Source organism: Mytilus trossulus, chromosome 6 (genome assembly GCF_036588685.1).
Source record: "Mytilus trossulus isolate FHL-02 chromosome 6, PNRI_Mtr1.1.1.hap1, whole genome shotgun sequence".
NCBI lineage: Eukaryota > Metazoa > Mollusca > Bivalvia > Mytilida > Mytilidae > Mytilus > Mytilus trossulus.
Window position 1 is genome coordinate 36,673,800 of NC_086378.1, and position 15,929 is coordinate 36,689,728.

General features: G+C 31.8%; 2 protein-coding genes across 4 annotated transcripts in view; one reads left to right on the plus strand and one right to left on the minus strand.

Annotated features, from left to right (window-relative positions):
* Positions 1-2,010: 2,010 nt before the first annotated feature.
* On the minus strand, positions 2,011-9,946 carry LOC134721258 (Bardet-Biedl syndrome 10 protein homolog). Of its 3 annotated transcripts, none has more exons than XM_063584104.1 (2): positions 9,860-9,946; positions 2,011-4,222 (listed from the first exon to the last, which is right to left on the minus strand). In XM_063584104.1, exon 2 carries the CDS (start codon positions 3,743-3,745, stop codon positions 2,066-2,068), a length of 1,680 nt encoding a protein of 559 aa, XP_063440174.1. In that variant the 5' UTR covers positions 3,746-4,222; positions 9,860-9,946; the 3' UTR covers positions 2,011-2,065. The 3 variants fall into 3 exon arrangements, with proteins under 3 accessions (XP_063440174.1, XP_063440175.1, XP_063440176.1); XM_063584105.1 differs by having other exon boundaries at positions 9,826-9,893; XM_063584106.1 differs by having other exon boundaries at positions 9,798-9,887.
* Positions 9,947-9,965: 19 nt separating this feature from the next.
* LOC134721257 (tonsoku-like protein) overlaps positions 9,966-15,929 on the plus strand; it is a 122,460-nt gene continuing 116,496 nt past the window's right edge. Inside the window, exons 1-4 of the mRNA XM_063584103.1 lie at positions 9,966-10,070; positions 11,939-12,034; positions 14,488-14,880; positions 15,698-15,770. Coding sequence (XP_063440173.1) covers positions 10,004-10,070; positions 11,939-12,034; positions 14,488-14,880; positions 15,698-15,770 — 629 coding nt within the window. The 5' untranslated portion in view covers positions 9,966-10,003. The remainder of the gene's footprint in view (positions 10,071-11,938; positions 12,035-14,487; positions 14,881-15,697; positions 15,771-15,929) is intronic.

Here is a 15,929-nt window from a genome sequence, read left to right on the forward strand (position 1 = left end):
TGCTTATAATAGCTTAGAAACATACTTACTAGTAACCATTAAAACTTAACATTTACCAATGAACCACGAAAATGATCAGATACTTGCAAGACAGACATACACCAAATATAGCATACTAGTACATATTGCATCAAGTATAAAAAAAACCCAGACCAAAACACAAAAACTTGTCTTAGCTATAACCACTGAAAACCATGAAAATGAGGTCAAGGTCAGATGACACCTACTAGTTGGACATGTATATATAACTCCTTCTATACACTTAATATACATGTAGCATACATATTGCATACAGTATAAGAAAAACAGGTCAAAACACAAAAACTTAACTATAACTATTGAGCCATGAAAATAAAGTCAGGTCAGATGACACATACCAGTTGGACACGTACACCTTAAAATCATTCCATAAACCAAATATAGCATACCTACTGCATAAAATATACGGAAAACAGACCAAAACACAAAAACTTAACTATAATCCTGAACCATGAAAATGAGGTCAGTTCAGATATAAACACCTGCCAGTTGGACATGTACACCTTACAATCCTTCCATACACCAAATATACTAGACCTATAATATTGCTTATAGTATCTGAGATATGACATGACCACCAAAATTTAACCTTGTTCACTGATCCATGAAATGAGGTCAAGGTCAAGATAAAACTGTCTGACTGACATGAGGATCTTGCAGGGTAAGCACATACCAAATACACTATCCTATTTTAATGGTAGAAAAAAAACATTTTTTCAAGAAGTCACTGAACTAAGGAAATGAGGTCAATGACAGTTGACATGTATCAAACAGAAACTTCATAACATAAAGCATCTATATACAAAGTATGAAGCATCCAGGTCTTACACCTTCTAAAATATGAAGCTTTTTAGAAGTAAGCTATTAACACTGTAGTTGCCGTCGAAGCCAGTCACTGTCCCTATGTTAAGCTTTCTGTGACAAAAGTCACAGGCTCCACAAAAACGAGAAACATTTATCAACCCCATCAACTATAAACGGCAAAACCACTGAACAACTGTTATTGCTTCCTGACTTAGAAAAGATGCAAACACAAGCAGCTAGTATAAAGGTTTAAATAGACGTCAACCTTCACTCTAATCTGAGACATAAGGATAACATTAGTACTACAGAGAGAAAATATGCATATAAATTTAACGAATTACTTTAGAAAGGTATCTTTAAATTATAAATCATGACCTCAATATTTGTGAATCTTCATTTTCTCACCAGCGTGACATATTGCAGACAACTTGGAGGAGTTTGGGAGGAGCTGACCTCCTACACCTTATCGGCTTTTTTTAAGTGTAAAAGAGATCAAAATCGAGGCATCAAATATAATTCTACCCATCTTGATGTGTGTGGGCATTTTTTTTTTGAGATTTTCCTTGAAAAAAAATAATTCCAGTATCTTCCCAAACTTATATATTAATTGATAGTTTATATACTTTTTCAATTCCTGAGCAGGAAATTTACTACTGTTTTAGTACTTTTCAAAAAATTTAATTAGAACAAGTAATATATATTATTATCTGTATAGGTAATAAATTACAGAATATGTTGATAATAAGTACAAAAGAGAAGGAAGGAGTAACCTAGTTACTTCCTTACAAAACAAATAACCAATTAGTATTTTTGATATATATATAATCTTTTATTTATTACTTTATCTTTCAAGACTGATGTTATGTTTTTAGGAAGTCTAAAAAAATGTATGATAATAAAATGTCAAAGACCCCTGTGACAATGACTGACATATATATCTTTTTGTTGGTCTGAGTTTCTTCCCGTGAAATAATAATTTTTCATCATTTTTAGATCCTAGTTTGACAAACCTCTAAAAATAATCCTATCAAATACAACGAATAACCTTTTAAGCAAGTCTCTTAGACTTAGGACTAAGTAAGTATACTGATTTGTTCATGACTTAAGACCAATCTTAGTCGTAAGTTTTTTGGTGAAATCAACTCCAGCTAAGAATAAAATGTCCAATCTTTAACCAACAATGAAATTGTATGAAAAATCAATTTAAATCATTATTTAAATTTTATTCATCAAAATCTTCATTATTGTGATTAATGATTTTGACTCCTACAAAATAATCGATTCGAAGCACCTGCTGAATAAGTTCTAACATTGAGAGTAAAATGTGAATTTTGGGTTCAACCAACTCTATAACACCATTATCAAACAGATTTGATACTTGACCATTCCTATCTATTCCTAAATATTTCCCAGCATGCCTTGCTTTACTTATCCTTTCCAACAAAACAAGGAACATTTTGAGATCTAATTGTTTGGTGGGCGAATTATTGTGAAATAGAATTCTGGGTAATTGAAGTACAGCAGTACTTAAAATCTTACAAAGAAGCTTGATGCTACATGAGCTTTCTCTTTGTGAATACTCGGTAAGAAATTCAGACACTAGAAACTCAAATGTCCCTCCTCCACCAATTACAGATATTTTAGTTCCAAACTTTATGTTGCCATCGTCGTCTTTTAAACTATTTGGAGTATTAGAATTAAGAAACGATGATATTGTTTTCAAAGATTTCTGCAAATTAAGCAATGTCTGACTACATAAACCTTCAGTAGGAGCACAAATAATTATCATCTTTGGCAATGGAAGTTGACAATCTAATTCCAAATGAACACACTCTCTCCCATTAAAAATTAAAGGTTTACAAGATTTTGCACTGTGAATCATATTACTCTCCAATGTTTCAAAAATGCTAGTACATGGACTTATTTTTAAACTTGATAACAACCAATCACAATCTTCCTCTGGTACATATGGAACAACACTGATTCTGTGTAATTCAAAAAGCTGTATAGCTTGGTCCGATACTTGTTCCGAGCATAGAATAAGTTGTATATTTTCTCTTTTACACATTTCTACGAATTTCTTTAAAAGAAAATAATGATGGTCCATGAATCTGATTAAAGATGATTCATTCTTCAGGCTTATTATTTCCCTTGTTTCTACATTTTTTTGATGTCCTGTTATTGGGAACAAACATGTTACGAATCTGACATATTGAAATGAGTTATTTTGACAATACACAGCAAATCTTCTTTGAATGAGAAATGGTGACAGAGTTCTCGATTCACTGTACGGTAGACTTGGAACTTTAATACAAAACTGATCAAAGTTGTCAACCATACATTTAATATTGTTTATTATTACTTGTTCATCTTGTCCATCTGTACAGACTGCTTCATTCACCATGGTAACAAAATGCTCGATGATTCTTTCTTGGAAACTGTTAGATAAAGACGTTCTTAAAATTTCACGAACTGTACCAGAAGAAATAACTCGTTCTGAACCTGGTATTTTTGATTTTATGAATGAAGCCAATTTCGAACTGATTTCAAATTTAATCTTTTGAATAGCACATACACAATCATTGTGACTTGTAGACTTGAATTCCTGCTGTAAAAGTTCATGGAAGAATTTTGATAAATATAGAATAAAAGTTTTACTGCTGTCTCCTGTGAAATTGACCGTTCTTGTCATGGAATCAATGATTAGTCTTGCAATAGGATGACCAAATTGTAGTTTTCTTAACACTGTTTTACCATCACTAGAGATAATCACCTGGCCTGTTTCCGTAGCCAACAGGATTTTTGATCCACGAGGTCCAAGTGAATGCGAAATTATTCTATCAAGCGTATCACAAATCTGCACAATTGTTTTCAGTTCTACTTTGAGGAAATTTATTGCCATTGTTTCTACTAATATTTTTGTCTGTAATTTATTGTCTTTGCTTCTATTAATAATAAGTATTTTGTTTTCATTGTTTCTTCTTATAATTAGTAATTTGTTGCCATTGCATCTACTTATGATTAGTTATTCGTTGCTTCTACTAATAATCAGTAACTTTTTGCCATTGCTTCTTCTAATAATTAGTAATTTATTGCAAATGCTTCTACCATGTCTACTTATAATTAGTTGTTTGTTGCCATTTCTCCTACTAATAATTTATTGCTGTTGCTTCTTCTGGTACTAATCATAAGAATTAACCAAACAATATGATACTTGATTGATTTTCCAATTAGAATTATATGTTGCACACATGTTTGATGATCTCGTGACAAATTCTAAATTTTAAATTCAATACACCATAGAACATTGACAGACAGGCAGAATTTCAATCAGTTCTAGCCAACAACCAGTGCTATTAACCTCATCTTACTTTTTAATCTGAAAGTAAAAAAATACAATAAGTTATATTGAAATATTATCAAACTAATCTGATCACATCATCTTATTTATGTGATGCTTTTTTAATATCTGAAGGATGATATTTGATAGATTAATATACCGGTATATCAGAGATGTATTATATGTCTCTGCAAATATATATATATATATAATTATAGTACATGTATACTGTAAATTCAGAAATAATGGCGATGTTTTTTATTAAAATTAAAAACATGACAGTATCTGCAAGTTACTAATGCTTTTATAATTTCAGCAGTGATTTTCCATCACAGAAATTTTGTGATTATAATTAGATCTACCATTGTTACCAGTGACTCACATATATTAGTTTCTATATTTTCAATACTTAAAAAAAATAATTCAGGGGCACAAAAAGTGAACTTTTAATATCTTATCCTTAACCTATATATAGATATTAGAATCCTTTCAGATGATAATTCATAAAGAAAACATGATATGGACTATACATTTGTATATGGACAGGACTTACTGTCTAATTGAACTTTTTAATAATTGATAAATAAAAAAAAAAGCTCACAAAAATAAGAAAAAGGATTATTCTGAATAGACTAGATCTAGACTATAACAACAAAATGATGATATGTATTTACCAAAAAAGGGGGAGGGGTAAAGTAAATGTACCACACAAATGCCAAAAAAAATACTGTAACAAAGTCAAGATAAAATCAGGTGCTCTGCAGAGCAGAGAGGTCGAACACCGAACAGTTGCATCAAGTCTGAACACAACATTCAAGATTGATACAGCTCTGAATTTGGATTGTGATTAAATTTTTTACATAATATGGGTTTAACAAAAAAAATGTCAAGATCTAACAAATCTATTGCGCAATATTGTGCAATTAAAGATTTCTTCTTCAAAAATTTGGAATTTGAATAATTGAGAATTTTTTTTGAACCCCCCTTTTTTGGCAATTAGTCCAAAGCCTGACATTTTATTATACATAATTTACAAGTAGTATGAGGGAGGTAAATCCAAACATACCTAACATTGTATGTGAAATGTTTTTGAATTACCTCCCTTACACTGCTTTTAAATTATCTTTAAAATTGTCCATTGACCAGAAACACCTAGTTTTCCCCTATTTTGGACCCTAATTCCAAAAAAATTTGAGCCATAAACCCCAAAGTCAATACTTACCATCCCTTCATGGTATGTAAACTTGAGGTACGGTACAATTACAGAGAGATTCCTACACTTTAACACAAGTTATTGTTTGAAAACTAAAAAATGCTTATTTTGGGTCCCCTTTTTGGCCCCTAATTCCTAAATATTGTGACCATAACCCCTAAAATCTTTTCCAACCTTCCTTTAGTGGTATTGAACCTTCTGGTAAAAATTTATAGGGATCCATTCACTAAAACTTAAGTTATTGTTCGGAAACTAAAATGCATCTGAGGACAACGACACAGACATGATAGCATTTTATGCGAAATGAGTTAAATCAGCACACAAACTGAACCTTTTGTCCATATAGAATTTTGTAGAGACAAGTCTGTACAGAGATTGTGGAAACTTTTAATGGAAACATGACTTTTAAAATGGGAATTGGGGTTGTTAAAGATTCTTGATTCGGAAAGTGTAGCATTTCAAGAGTTACAAAACTGTATGTATTAGGTTTCCTGCTCTATGGCCATTTCCATTCTCAATTTCAGATATATCATTTTAGAAATAAATTTATCATAAGCATGATAAGGGGTCATCCATAATTGTCAACCATTTTCCAAAGTGTACAAAACTGTGTACAAAACTTTTAACTTTTTCAGACCCTCCCTCTAAAAGTGTACATCAACCATTTTCAGATTTCAACACAAGCATGACAAGAATCAATCATTCTTAATAAAAAGACCATCCTGTCTAATATAATTGCATTTAATATTGAAATTTGCAATAAAAATGATAAACTGAAATATATCAGACTTGTTTAATTTTTATTTATTTTTAAAAAGCGTATGGTAAAAATGTTGATTTTTTTACCCCCTCCTCCCAAGTGTATGTTTTGTACACTAAATGGAAAATAGTAGACAATTATGGATTGATGATATGCTTGATGCAAAGATATTTAAACTTGGTGTTTGGTTTGAAAAGCTTATAAAATATCAACCACAAAAATGGTTTCTAAGTTTTTTTTAACTGGTTTGTTTGGAAAGATTACCAGTACTGTACTATTACTGTTATGTAGTTGTATTTGCAATATCACCAGCAGTCATGAAAAACATGCAAATTCGTTTAATGAGACAAAAGTTATAATATGCGAAAAATGCAACAAAATCCAGCATTCTTATACATAAGGTGTGATTATTAGTGAAATAATTGCTTGTTAGCAATATTCTGAAAATAGCTATCAAACCTTACAAATCATTCTTTCACATGATATATATCTGTTCAATATTCTAGTAAACATATACAACATTGAATTTGAATCATTTATAGTCAAAATATGGATCTGTTGCACTTTCTGTACATTTCATGGTCATATTTTGTCATTGTTCGTCAAAACTTGTGAATTATTTCAAAAGAGCTGTTATAAGAACAGGTTTATTAATAAGGTAATTGATCAAAAAGTTTTACAAGAACTGTAATATATAAAAAATGTGTGTGAAAGCAAAGTTATCAATAAAAATAGTTCTGGATTGATAATTAAAAATTTAACAGTACATTTTATAAATAGTATGACAAAAATGGGTGTTCCCATAGCCATTTCAATAGGTGTCTCAAGTTGCTGTATTCATGAAAACAAATTCCACTCTTAATTTCGTTCAACTACATGTAGTATTTATCATATTTTACACATTGTACCACTGTACCAGCTGCTTGCTTGCTATACTGAATATTATTCTCTTTGCATTTACACATGCACTCACACCACATCTTCCTATATCTATATATGTATAGCTGAGAACTCATTTATTTTGGTTCCTTGGCTGGAAGACACAACACAAGACAGTGCTTAAGATTTCATATGAACATGATCTTTATATAAATGTAAATTTAACTTTTCAAGCAAGCAGCTTTAAAACTAAAGGATCCAATGAGACTGTGCCTCTCAACTAGGTCCATGTGCATATTTAACCAGGGACACGCTCTAATTTTAATACATGTATAAGAATAGGATTAGTGACAAAAAACTCAGTTTTGTTGATCTTGTCAAGTTTTAATACTGATCATTTGGTACAAAATGTCTCTTTATTTTTTCTTCTCAAAATACAAAAGAGGGTAAAGAAAAATCTTCATTTAAGGGCAATCACTCCTATAAAGAGCAAATTTGACTTGTTAATACATGTAGTAGATATTGCCTTGTTGAACATTTTTTTTTATTAAAAGAGAGGCTAAAGATAATAGATTGACATTCAAACTCAAAGGTCATAAATAAACTGACAACACCATATGGCTAAAAAAGATCGACAGAAAAACAATGGTACAAATTAAAGAAAACTTAAGACTGAGCAACAAAAACCACACCTAAAAATTTGGGGTGTCAGATCTCACATGCTCAGGAAGGGTAGGCAGATCCTGCTCCACATACATGTATCTATGGCACCTTTTGTGTTTATTTGTTTATTAAAATCTTTGTCAAATATATATGGCAAAATGCAAGATAACTGGTAACGTCAATTAATCAACTTGGATTGTTCAGTATATAACAACCCAGACTGAATGCAGGACAAATCAGCCCGTAGATGACAACTGAAAAGTCAGACCTAGTCCAATAGAACCACCTAAAAAGACAACACGGATCATCTATAAGGACAACAGACAAAGTGCTTAAAGAGGATTTTAACTATAAATGAATTATTTATATGATATATGATATATTTTAGATTGCAACATCATTTCGGCATGTTTGTTACTGATTTTGCAAAAAAAACAAACAAAAAACTTGTCTATTTGGAACGACATTCAATTGTCTTTATTCAAATTCAAAATTTAAATATTTTATTGGCCAAAGCACATATGATACAATGCGTATTCCAAGATACAAACACATTAAACATGATAATTTATGCAAATACAACATAAAGAAAACATTTCAAGTATAGACGTCCCTTCATAGACAGTCCGAGTTAAGTTATTTATGTAAATCCGCTGCAAAACTTTCCCCCCTTAAATCATTTATTTTGTCAATAATTGACAGTCATAGTTGTCTTCATGGTGGGTCTCATTGGGGTTCAAGCGTGACAAGGGATTGCCGATTTTTTGTAAGCGTGGCATGTGAAAGTCTAGTCCGAGATTACTCTGACGTCCAATTGCTGTTATGCCAGACAAGCTGGGGCCGTGGGACGTCAGAGCTTGTCCCGTATCAAAAAGTGAATATTTGCCCACCCAAAATGGATGCGCTACTTCATCGCTTCTGGAGCCAACTGAAGGCCTTGGAATTATATAAATCGGGCATCAATCTCTTCATTTTTCATTTATCTTTTCATATATGTAAGTTTCACCTACCTGCCAACCTTTATTTTTCTATATTTTAACAGTTTTTACAGAGACCCATCAGTTTATGCATTTTGACTTTCACTTTCAAATGGACGTCAAGTTACGAGAGAGTTCATGGCCTCGAGACTCAAATAAGCAAATATTTTTATTTTTCTACCTCCTTTGTAGGAGATCGATGTGTTAACATTTAGAAGCAACCACGTTTTTTCACCTCCTTTACAGGAGATTGGTAGTAAGCATCTAGTTCCAACCATGATAACAATCAAAAGCTCTCGGACATTTAGGTAACTTGCATCATAAATGGATGAGGTGTTACATTATGGTCATTTGCACCGTTTTCTCGTGGTCATGTGATTATCTTTGAAAATGAAAGGCATAATGCATAAATCGATGGGTCTCTGTAAAAACTGTTATTGTGAAGCCTATGATAGTTTTCCATAGAAGCTTTTGATTTTTATCGTGGTTTATATAATTCCAAGGCCCTCAGTTTACTCCAGAAGCGAAGAAGTAGCGCATCCATTTTGGGTGGGCAAATATCCACTTTTTGATACGGGACAAGCTCTGACGTCCCACGGCCACAGCTTGTCTGGCATAACAGCCGTTGGACGTCAGAGTAATCTCGGACTAGTGAAAGTCAAATAATTGTGTCGTAAAAATGGAAAAATAGGTCTGGCGGAACCCGGGAAATGACAAAAAATGAGAATTGCTGACATACATAGTGTGAGTGGGATACGTGAATCTGACAAAACAGTAAGCGGGATCTGGGATCAGAACACCCCCCCTCCCCCCTTTCATGACGGTCCGAGTAGTCTTTTAATTTTATGGAGACGGTCCGAGTTGTCTTGCACCCCCAGACTAAGTATCAATTAGAGTTTTGACGATATAAATCATTCTATGATAAAAACTGATCAACGACTGTTTATCATGAAAAGTTTCTGATCTAAGACGCCTTAGACGGTCCGAGTTGTCTTTTTATTTTTAAGACGGTCCGAGTTGTCTTTTTTTTTTAGACGGTCCGAGTTGTCTCCTGTGCGACTTGTCTTGCACCGATGTGTCAGTGGGGCGAGCTGTCATCGATTTGACTCTGTTTGTATCTACTTAACACTTTGTTACAAAAGAAAGACACCTTTGACAATCTTATAAGACTTTAAAATTCTTACTGCCATGGCTTTGCTGACTTTGTTTACATGAGAGCCACGTGTTAGTCAATCTTTATTCAAAATGGAAATGGACATAAATTAAATCATCTAGAAGACTAAGACTTTCATTTTCTAGCGAAGATAAAAATAGATCCGACTTCACGCATGCCCAGCAGAACTGCGGGAAATTTGACACACAACATGGATATCTTAGATGAAAAAGAACTTGAAAGTATTTTTAAATAACGCTATTATGAAATTTTAAAAACATCATTTCATTGTAGTTAGGATTATTTCATTACAAATTAAACAAAACCAAGGGACGTAAGAAGAGTTTCTAATTACTCCCAGACAAGGTTTCGCCTCTCCGAAATTATCAGAAAATGATTTTTGTAAACAAACACTATGTATAAAACTTAAAACAGTCGGGTAAGATCATCATAATGGTTTGTATTCGTACATTACTCAGGCAGTCAGTTCCCTGATTTGATATGTTTTGATTTGTCATTATTTCGAGGCCTTTTATGGCTGACTAGGCAGTTAGTCCTACAACTACATTAATTGTCATTAATGAGGAATGTCAGGAAATGTAATTTCTCTTTGCTTTAAAAGTCCATGATTTGTCCACAGTTGGAATATGCCACGTGTGATTGGTCTTTACACCCCAATTAAGATATTCATAAATTTTAATCTGTCAAAAGAAGGGCCACTAAACTCTCCAAGATATAAACAAGTAACGAAGATAGATTTAAATCGAAGATAGATTTAAATCGTTAATTTCATTGACATTTGGAATACTGTGATGACAGAAATTACATGTCATGATACAAAGCATAACACGGTATAAATGCTATCAACTGGATGAGTGTAATTACATCATTGTACATAGAACCATTTAATAATACTAGATGTCATTCTGTAAAACTAGTACTCCAGTCCAACGAATTACAAAAAGAACTGAAAATAAACCGAAAAAGAGCATATATCACAAAATTCACATGATTGTACATTAATAGGAAAATTATATGTGGACACACCATTTAAAAAAAACCCAGACATTTTAACTTTTTTTTTTGGTATATCAATATGTAGGATAAATTATCGTTTATTTTTCATCAAGAATCTTTATCTTATATAATTATGATAATATATTTTTTATGTAGTAATTATATCTTGATAGATTTCTCGTAAAAATAAATAAAAAGCAAATACTATATCATGCATTGCCATTTCCTTTCAGTGGTTGAATGTCAAATACAAATTTAAGGTGCCTTGGTGACATGTGATTTCTTCTTGATCACGATAATCCCCAGTCTGCATCAAAAACTTTTTCAACTACTAGTCCGAAGACCAATATTCTGACATTTTTCTAACTGGTTCAAACAAAGTTTTGCAAAAACTTACTAGTCTGAGTGAAATTTTACTAGTCCATGTAGTCTGGGGCATCAGACTAGTGGCTAACGGTGCAGACTGTATTCCCCACCTTAAGGATTTATATAAAAAGGTTTTCTCATTTGTTTTCAAATTTTTTGGAAGAGAAAGGTGTCTGAAAAAGGGCATGGCATTGCAATGCGCTATGCTTATTTAAAAAAAAAAACAACATTAAGTGGAGCAGTGGCATAACCTGTCAGATTTAACAGCAAAGACTTTGAATAATTTAAAGTCAGCATTAAATGGCAAAAATTGAAACCCGTATTAAATAATATATCTCCTGCATGCAAAGCTATGATTCTTGCCCAGCTTTGGCTATACATTTTTTGTTGTTTTTTGTTTATAGATTTCTTCTTTAATAAAAACCTGAATTTTCAATATTTTATACTTTGACCTCATGCACCATTGAAGAGAAATTGATTGTTTAATTAAATGCACATCTGTTTCAGAAAAATTGGTATCATATTAGACTTTTTTTTGAGAAGTTCATAGTAGGCCAGTTGCACTGCTAATTTTGGGAGGATTATATACATGATTCAAACATGAATGGAATTAATGAATATGAAATAGGATCAATATTTTGATATACATGTGTATGTAGAAAAAATGTATGTACATTTGTATGTACAAGTATTTAGTAATTTTTTATTTTTTTTATATCATTGAAAGAATTGAAAAGGGAAAGAAAGAAGGCTGAAAAGAAAGATAATTTGAAGGAGGTGGCACAAATATGTAATTGCATTGGTGAACTTCTTGTAAAGTATGGTAAGTGTTTGAGATAGTCATTTTATTTATAGTTGTGTAAAAAAGCGTCAAAACCATGAAAACAGCAACGTAGAAATTCCAGAAATTCTAGAGGTCAATATATCATGTATCATATGGTGTTTAGGTAATCAGAGGTCTATATACCATACATGTACATATATGTCAAGCTTTCAGTCCCTTAGACCAGTAAAGAATGAATTAAACAGATAATACCAAATATCTTCCATCATCACAAAATTCCTAAAAATTGTAAAACACTAAGATCCATCATCTCAAAATTCTTCAAAAGTCAAAAACACTATGAAGATTAATCATTTAAAAATTCCCCAAAAAGTCAAAAACACAAATATCCATTATCTCAAATTCTTAAAAAGCGGAAAAATATAAGATCCTCAATCTCAAAATTACTTAAAAGTAAAAAAACACTAACAGCCATCTTCTCAAAATTCTTAAAAAGCAGGAAAAAACTAAGATCCATCATCTCAAAATTCTTAAAAGGCAGAAAAATATAAGATCCTTCACCTCAAAATTACTAAAATATCAAAAACACTAAGATCCGTCATCTCAAAATTCACAAAGAGTCAAACACTACAATCCATCAACTCAAAATTCTAATTTTTAAAAAGGCAAAAAAATTAAGATTTATCATCTCAAAATTCACAAAAAAATAAAAATACACTAAGATCCATTATTTTAAAATTCTTAAAAAGTCAAAAACACTAAGATACATCACAAAAGTAAAAAAACTCTAAAATCCATCATCTCAAAATTTTTAAAAAGTCAATACTAAGATCCATCATATCAAAATTCCCTTCGAAGTCAAAGAAACACTTGGATCCCTCATCTCAAAATTTCTAAAAAATTTCCTAAAAGTCTAAAGCATTGAAAGACCCATCATCTCAAATTTCCTAAAGTCTAAAACACTAGGGTCCATCATCTCAAAATTCTTAAAATTTGAAAACACTAAGATACATCATCTCAAAGCTCCTTAAAAGATTAAAACACTAAAATCCATCAACTCAAAATTCACAACATGTCTAAAAAACAATCAATTTCACCTATGACACAGTTCTTGATTTTGACAATGTTAGAACAGATATTGCAATGACAGTGTTAATTAGATTATATGTGTATGTTTGCTCAGCTACAATGTATTTATAATTTGTCATTGCTGTGCTTTAGTTTTTATGTTGCTTTTTGCTCCTGCATGTATATACAATGTACTATATAGAATTTAAATCAGTTTAGCCTGAATGTGCATGAAATGTATGTTCTATGTGTTTTATGTTTTAGTATTAGTATTGTGTATGATTATTGTGTAAATTGAATGTATGTATTTGTAGGTTATAAAAGCTCAAAGAGCTGATGTTTATTTGTTATGTGATATGCCCACTATAAATAAAGCTTTGAATTGAATTGTTGAAAATTTTTATGAATAGGTAGACAGATTATGTTCACTCAAAAACAACAGTACATAGTAAATAAGAATATCTAATAATGCAACATTAAAGTTTCTTGAGGATGTACTTAGGTGAGGTTTTGGAATTTGTGTCAAATGTTCGGACTCCTTGGTGTTTTTCCATACAATACAATGCAAAATATTTTGCCCCATAACACCCATTTTTTTTTCATATATGACTAAATAGCTCATGAAAGGTCATTTACCAAAATTTTAGAAGATTCTTAATTTTCTTTCTTTTGTTTTGAGACCCAATAATAACAATGCAAATATAGGGTAAAAGTCTGAGTCAGCCTTTTCCCGCCATATTTTAATTCTCAAATATCTTGAAAAGGAGGTCTATGACCTATCAATAGTGTTAGCTTATTTTTATCCTTAACTGATGCCCTACCAGGTTATAGTACAAATGTATCAATTTTAACTTCTAGATTTATTAATTTTCACCTAACCTCACCTAAGTACATCCTTAAGTCAGGTTCAAGTATCAGTACACTAATATAAACAAGATAAAGGAACTTTATAATTTATGTAGAAATAAGAAGATGTGGTATGATTGCCAATGAGACAACTTTCCACAAGAGACCAAATGACACATATCTTACAACTATAGGTCACTATGAACTTCAACAATGAGCAAAACCCATACCGCATTATGGCTATTTAGAATATATTATATGCTGTGAACTAACTGATGATCACTTAGAAATTATTTAATAGAAAAACAAAGGCTATGACGAAACCATCCATCATATCCATGAGACAAAATCAGTACATGCAAAGCAAAATTCACACAGAAAGCAAAGGAACATTGCTTGTATTGCTGTTCTTAATCACAACGTGAGGCCTTTAACACAGACTTCAAAAGACAATACTCACCTCGCTGCATGGTTTAGACTGCCCCAAGCACCTGTCTTGGATAATGAAAAAAACTTCTTTATATTGTTATTTCTTTCTTATTTACTGGTTATTGAGATAAAAATTATATATATTGCAGGAAGGTGTCATGAAGCCAAAGAAGAACATGAGAAGGAACTTGCCATCAGTGAAGCCTTGGAAGATACCATTGGTTCAGCAGTGGCATGCAGGAAAATTGGGGAGTGTTATTGTGGAATGGATCAGTATGACAAAGCACTACAATTTCAGCAACGCCACTTGGAGCTTAGTAGGTCATGTGGAAATTTATTGGAAGAGCAAAGAGCACTGGCTACTATTGGAAGAACATATTTATTTCAATGTGACAGTGCCAGGGGGAAACAAAACATAGTGAAGGCGTCCAAACAAGCAGAGGAGGCGTTCTGTAAAAGCATGACTGCATGTGAAAACTTGAAGCAAGAGGTTAAAAATGTAGAATATATGGAGATGAAAGCCAGGCTTTACCTTAATTTAGGTAAGTGGTTTTTTTTTTTTTAAGTATGAGCCCTTAATTTAAAAGCCTGTTGTGTTTCTGTTCACTCTTCTGGCTCTTTTATTTTATTATTGATTGTTATCCTGATAAAAAAAATCTGATTGCTGCTCTTCAAAAAGATTACACATTATTACAGATCTGTTAAAAACTTGTGATGTTTGTCCACATTGTATAATGTTTCCAGATCATTTCTTTAAAGTTTACATTTGATGGTAAAATAATATGCCTTCAATATTTTCTGAGAATTTTTTTGCATGATACTACTACTTCAGAAGGAATTATCAATAACTGTGGATTTATTGTTATTCTTGGGATATCAATTTTCTTGTTTTTTTTATTGTAATGGTGATCACCAAATAAAATAATAAACAATGAAATTTTTTTTATAGGCTTGAAAATATGATTTTTCATCAATCCACTGTACATGCTGTATCTCCAGGGACTAAACTTGGAAATTTCAAGCTAGGAGCCCAGACCAGATATTTCATAATTAGTTTCTATATGTTCAACTGAAATTTAACTGAAAGTTTAGGGGCCCAGCTCAAAATCTAGGAGCCATGGGCGACTGGGACCCCTTTAAGTTTTGTCCCTGAATTCTCCAATACTCCAATAGATATTTTTACTATTCAATTAAGGTTCCAACATGTCCAATGGGAGGGAGTGAGATAAAATCTGCAAAGATAATTTGGTTAATGTGGAGAAATGAGAACTATTATAAATGTTTTTTTGAAGATGACTCAGAATCCTTGATGTTTGTGTTATTTTCATTATCATCTGCACATTTGATTTTCTGTTACAGGGTTGGTATTTGATGGCAGAGGCGACACACGACAGTGTGCAGAATATATGAAGAAAGCTATAACAATTTCAGAGTAAGGGGCGAGAAATATTTCAATATTTGTTTCATATGTTTTAGTTGTTGATGTACATGTATGAATTATGGAACATTGAAATAGACAAAATTGTTTCATATGTTTGGTGATGTATGAATTATGGAAAATTGACAATACACAAATTAAAACAACAAAATA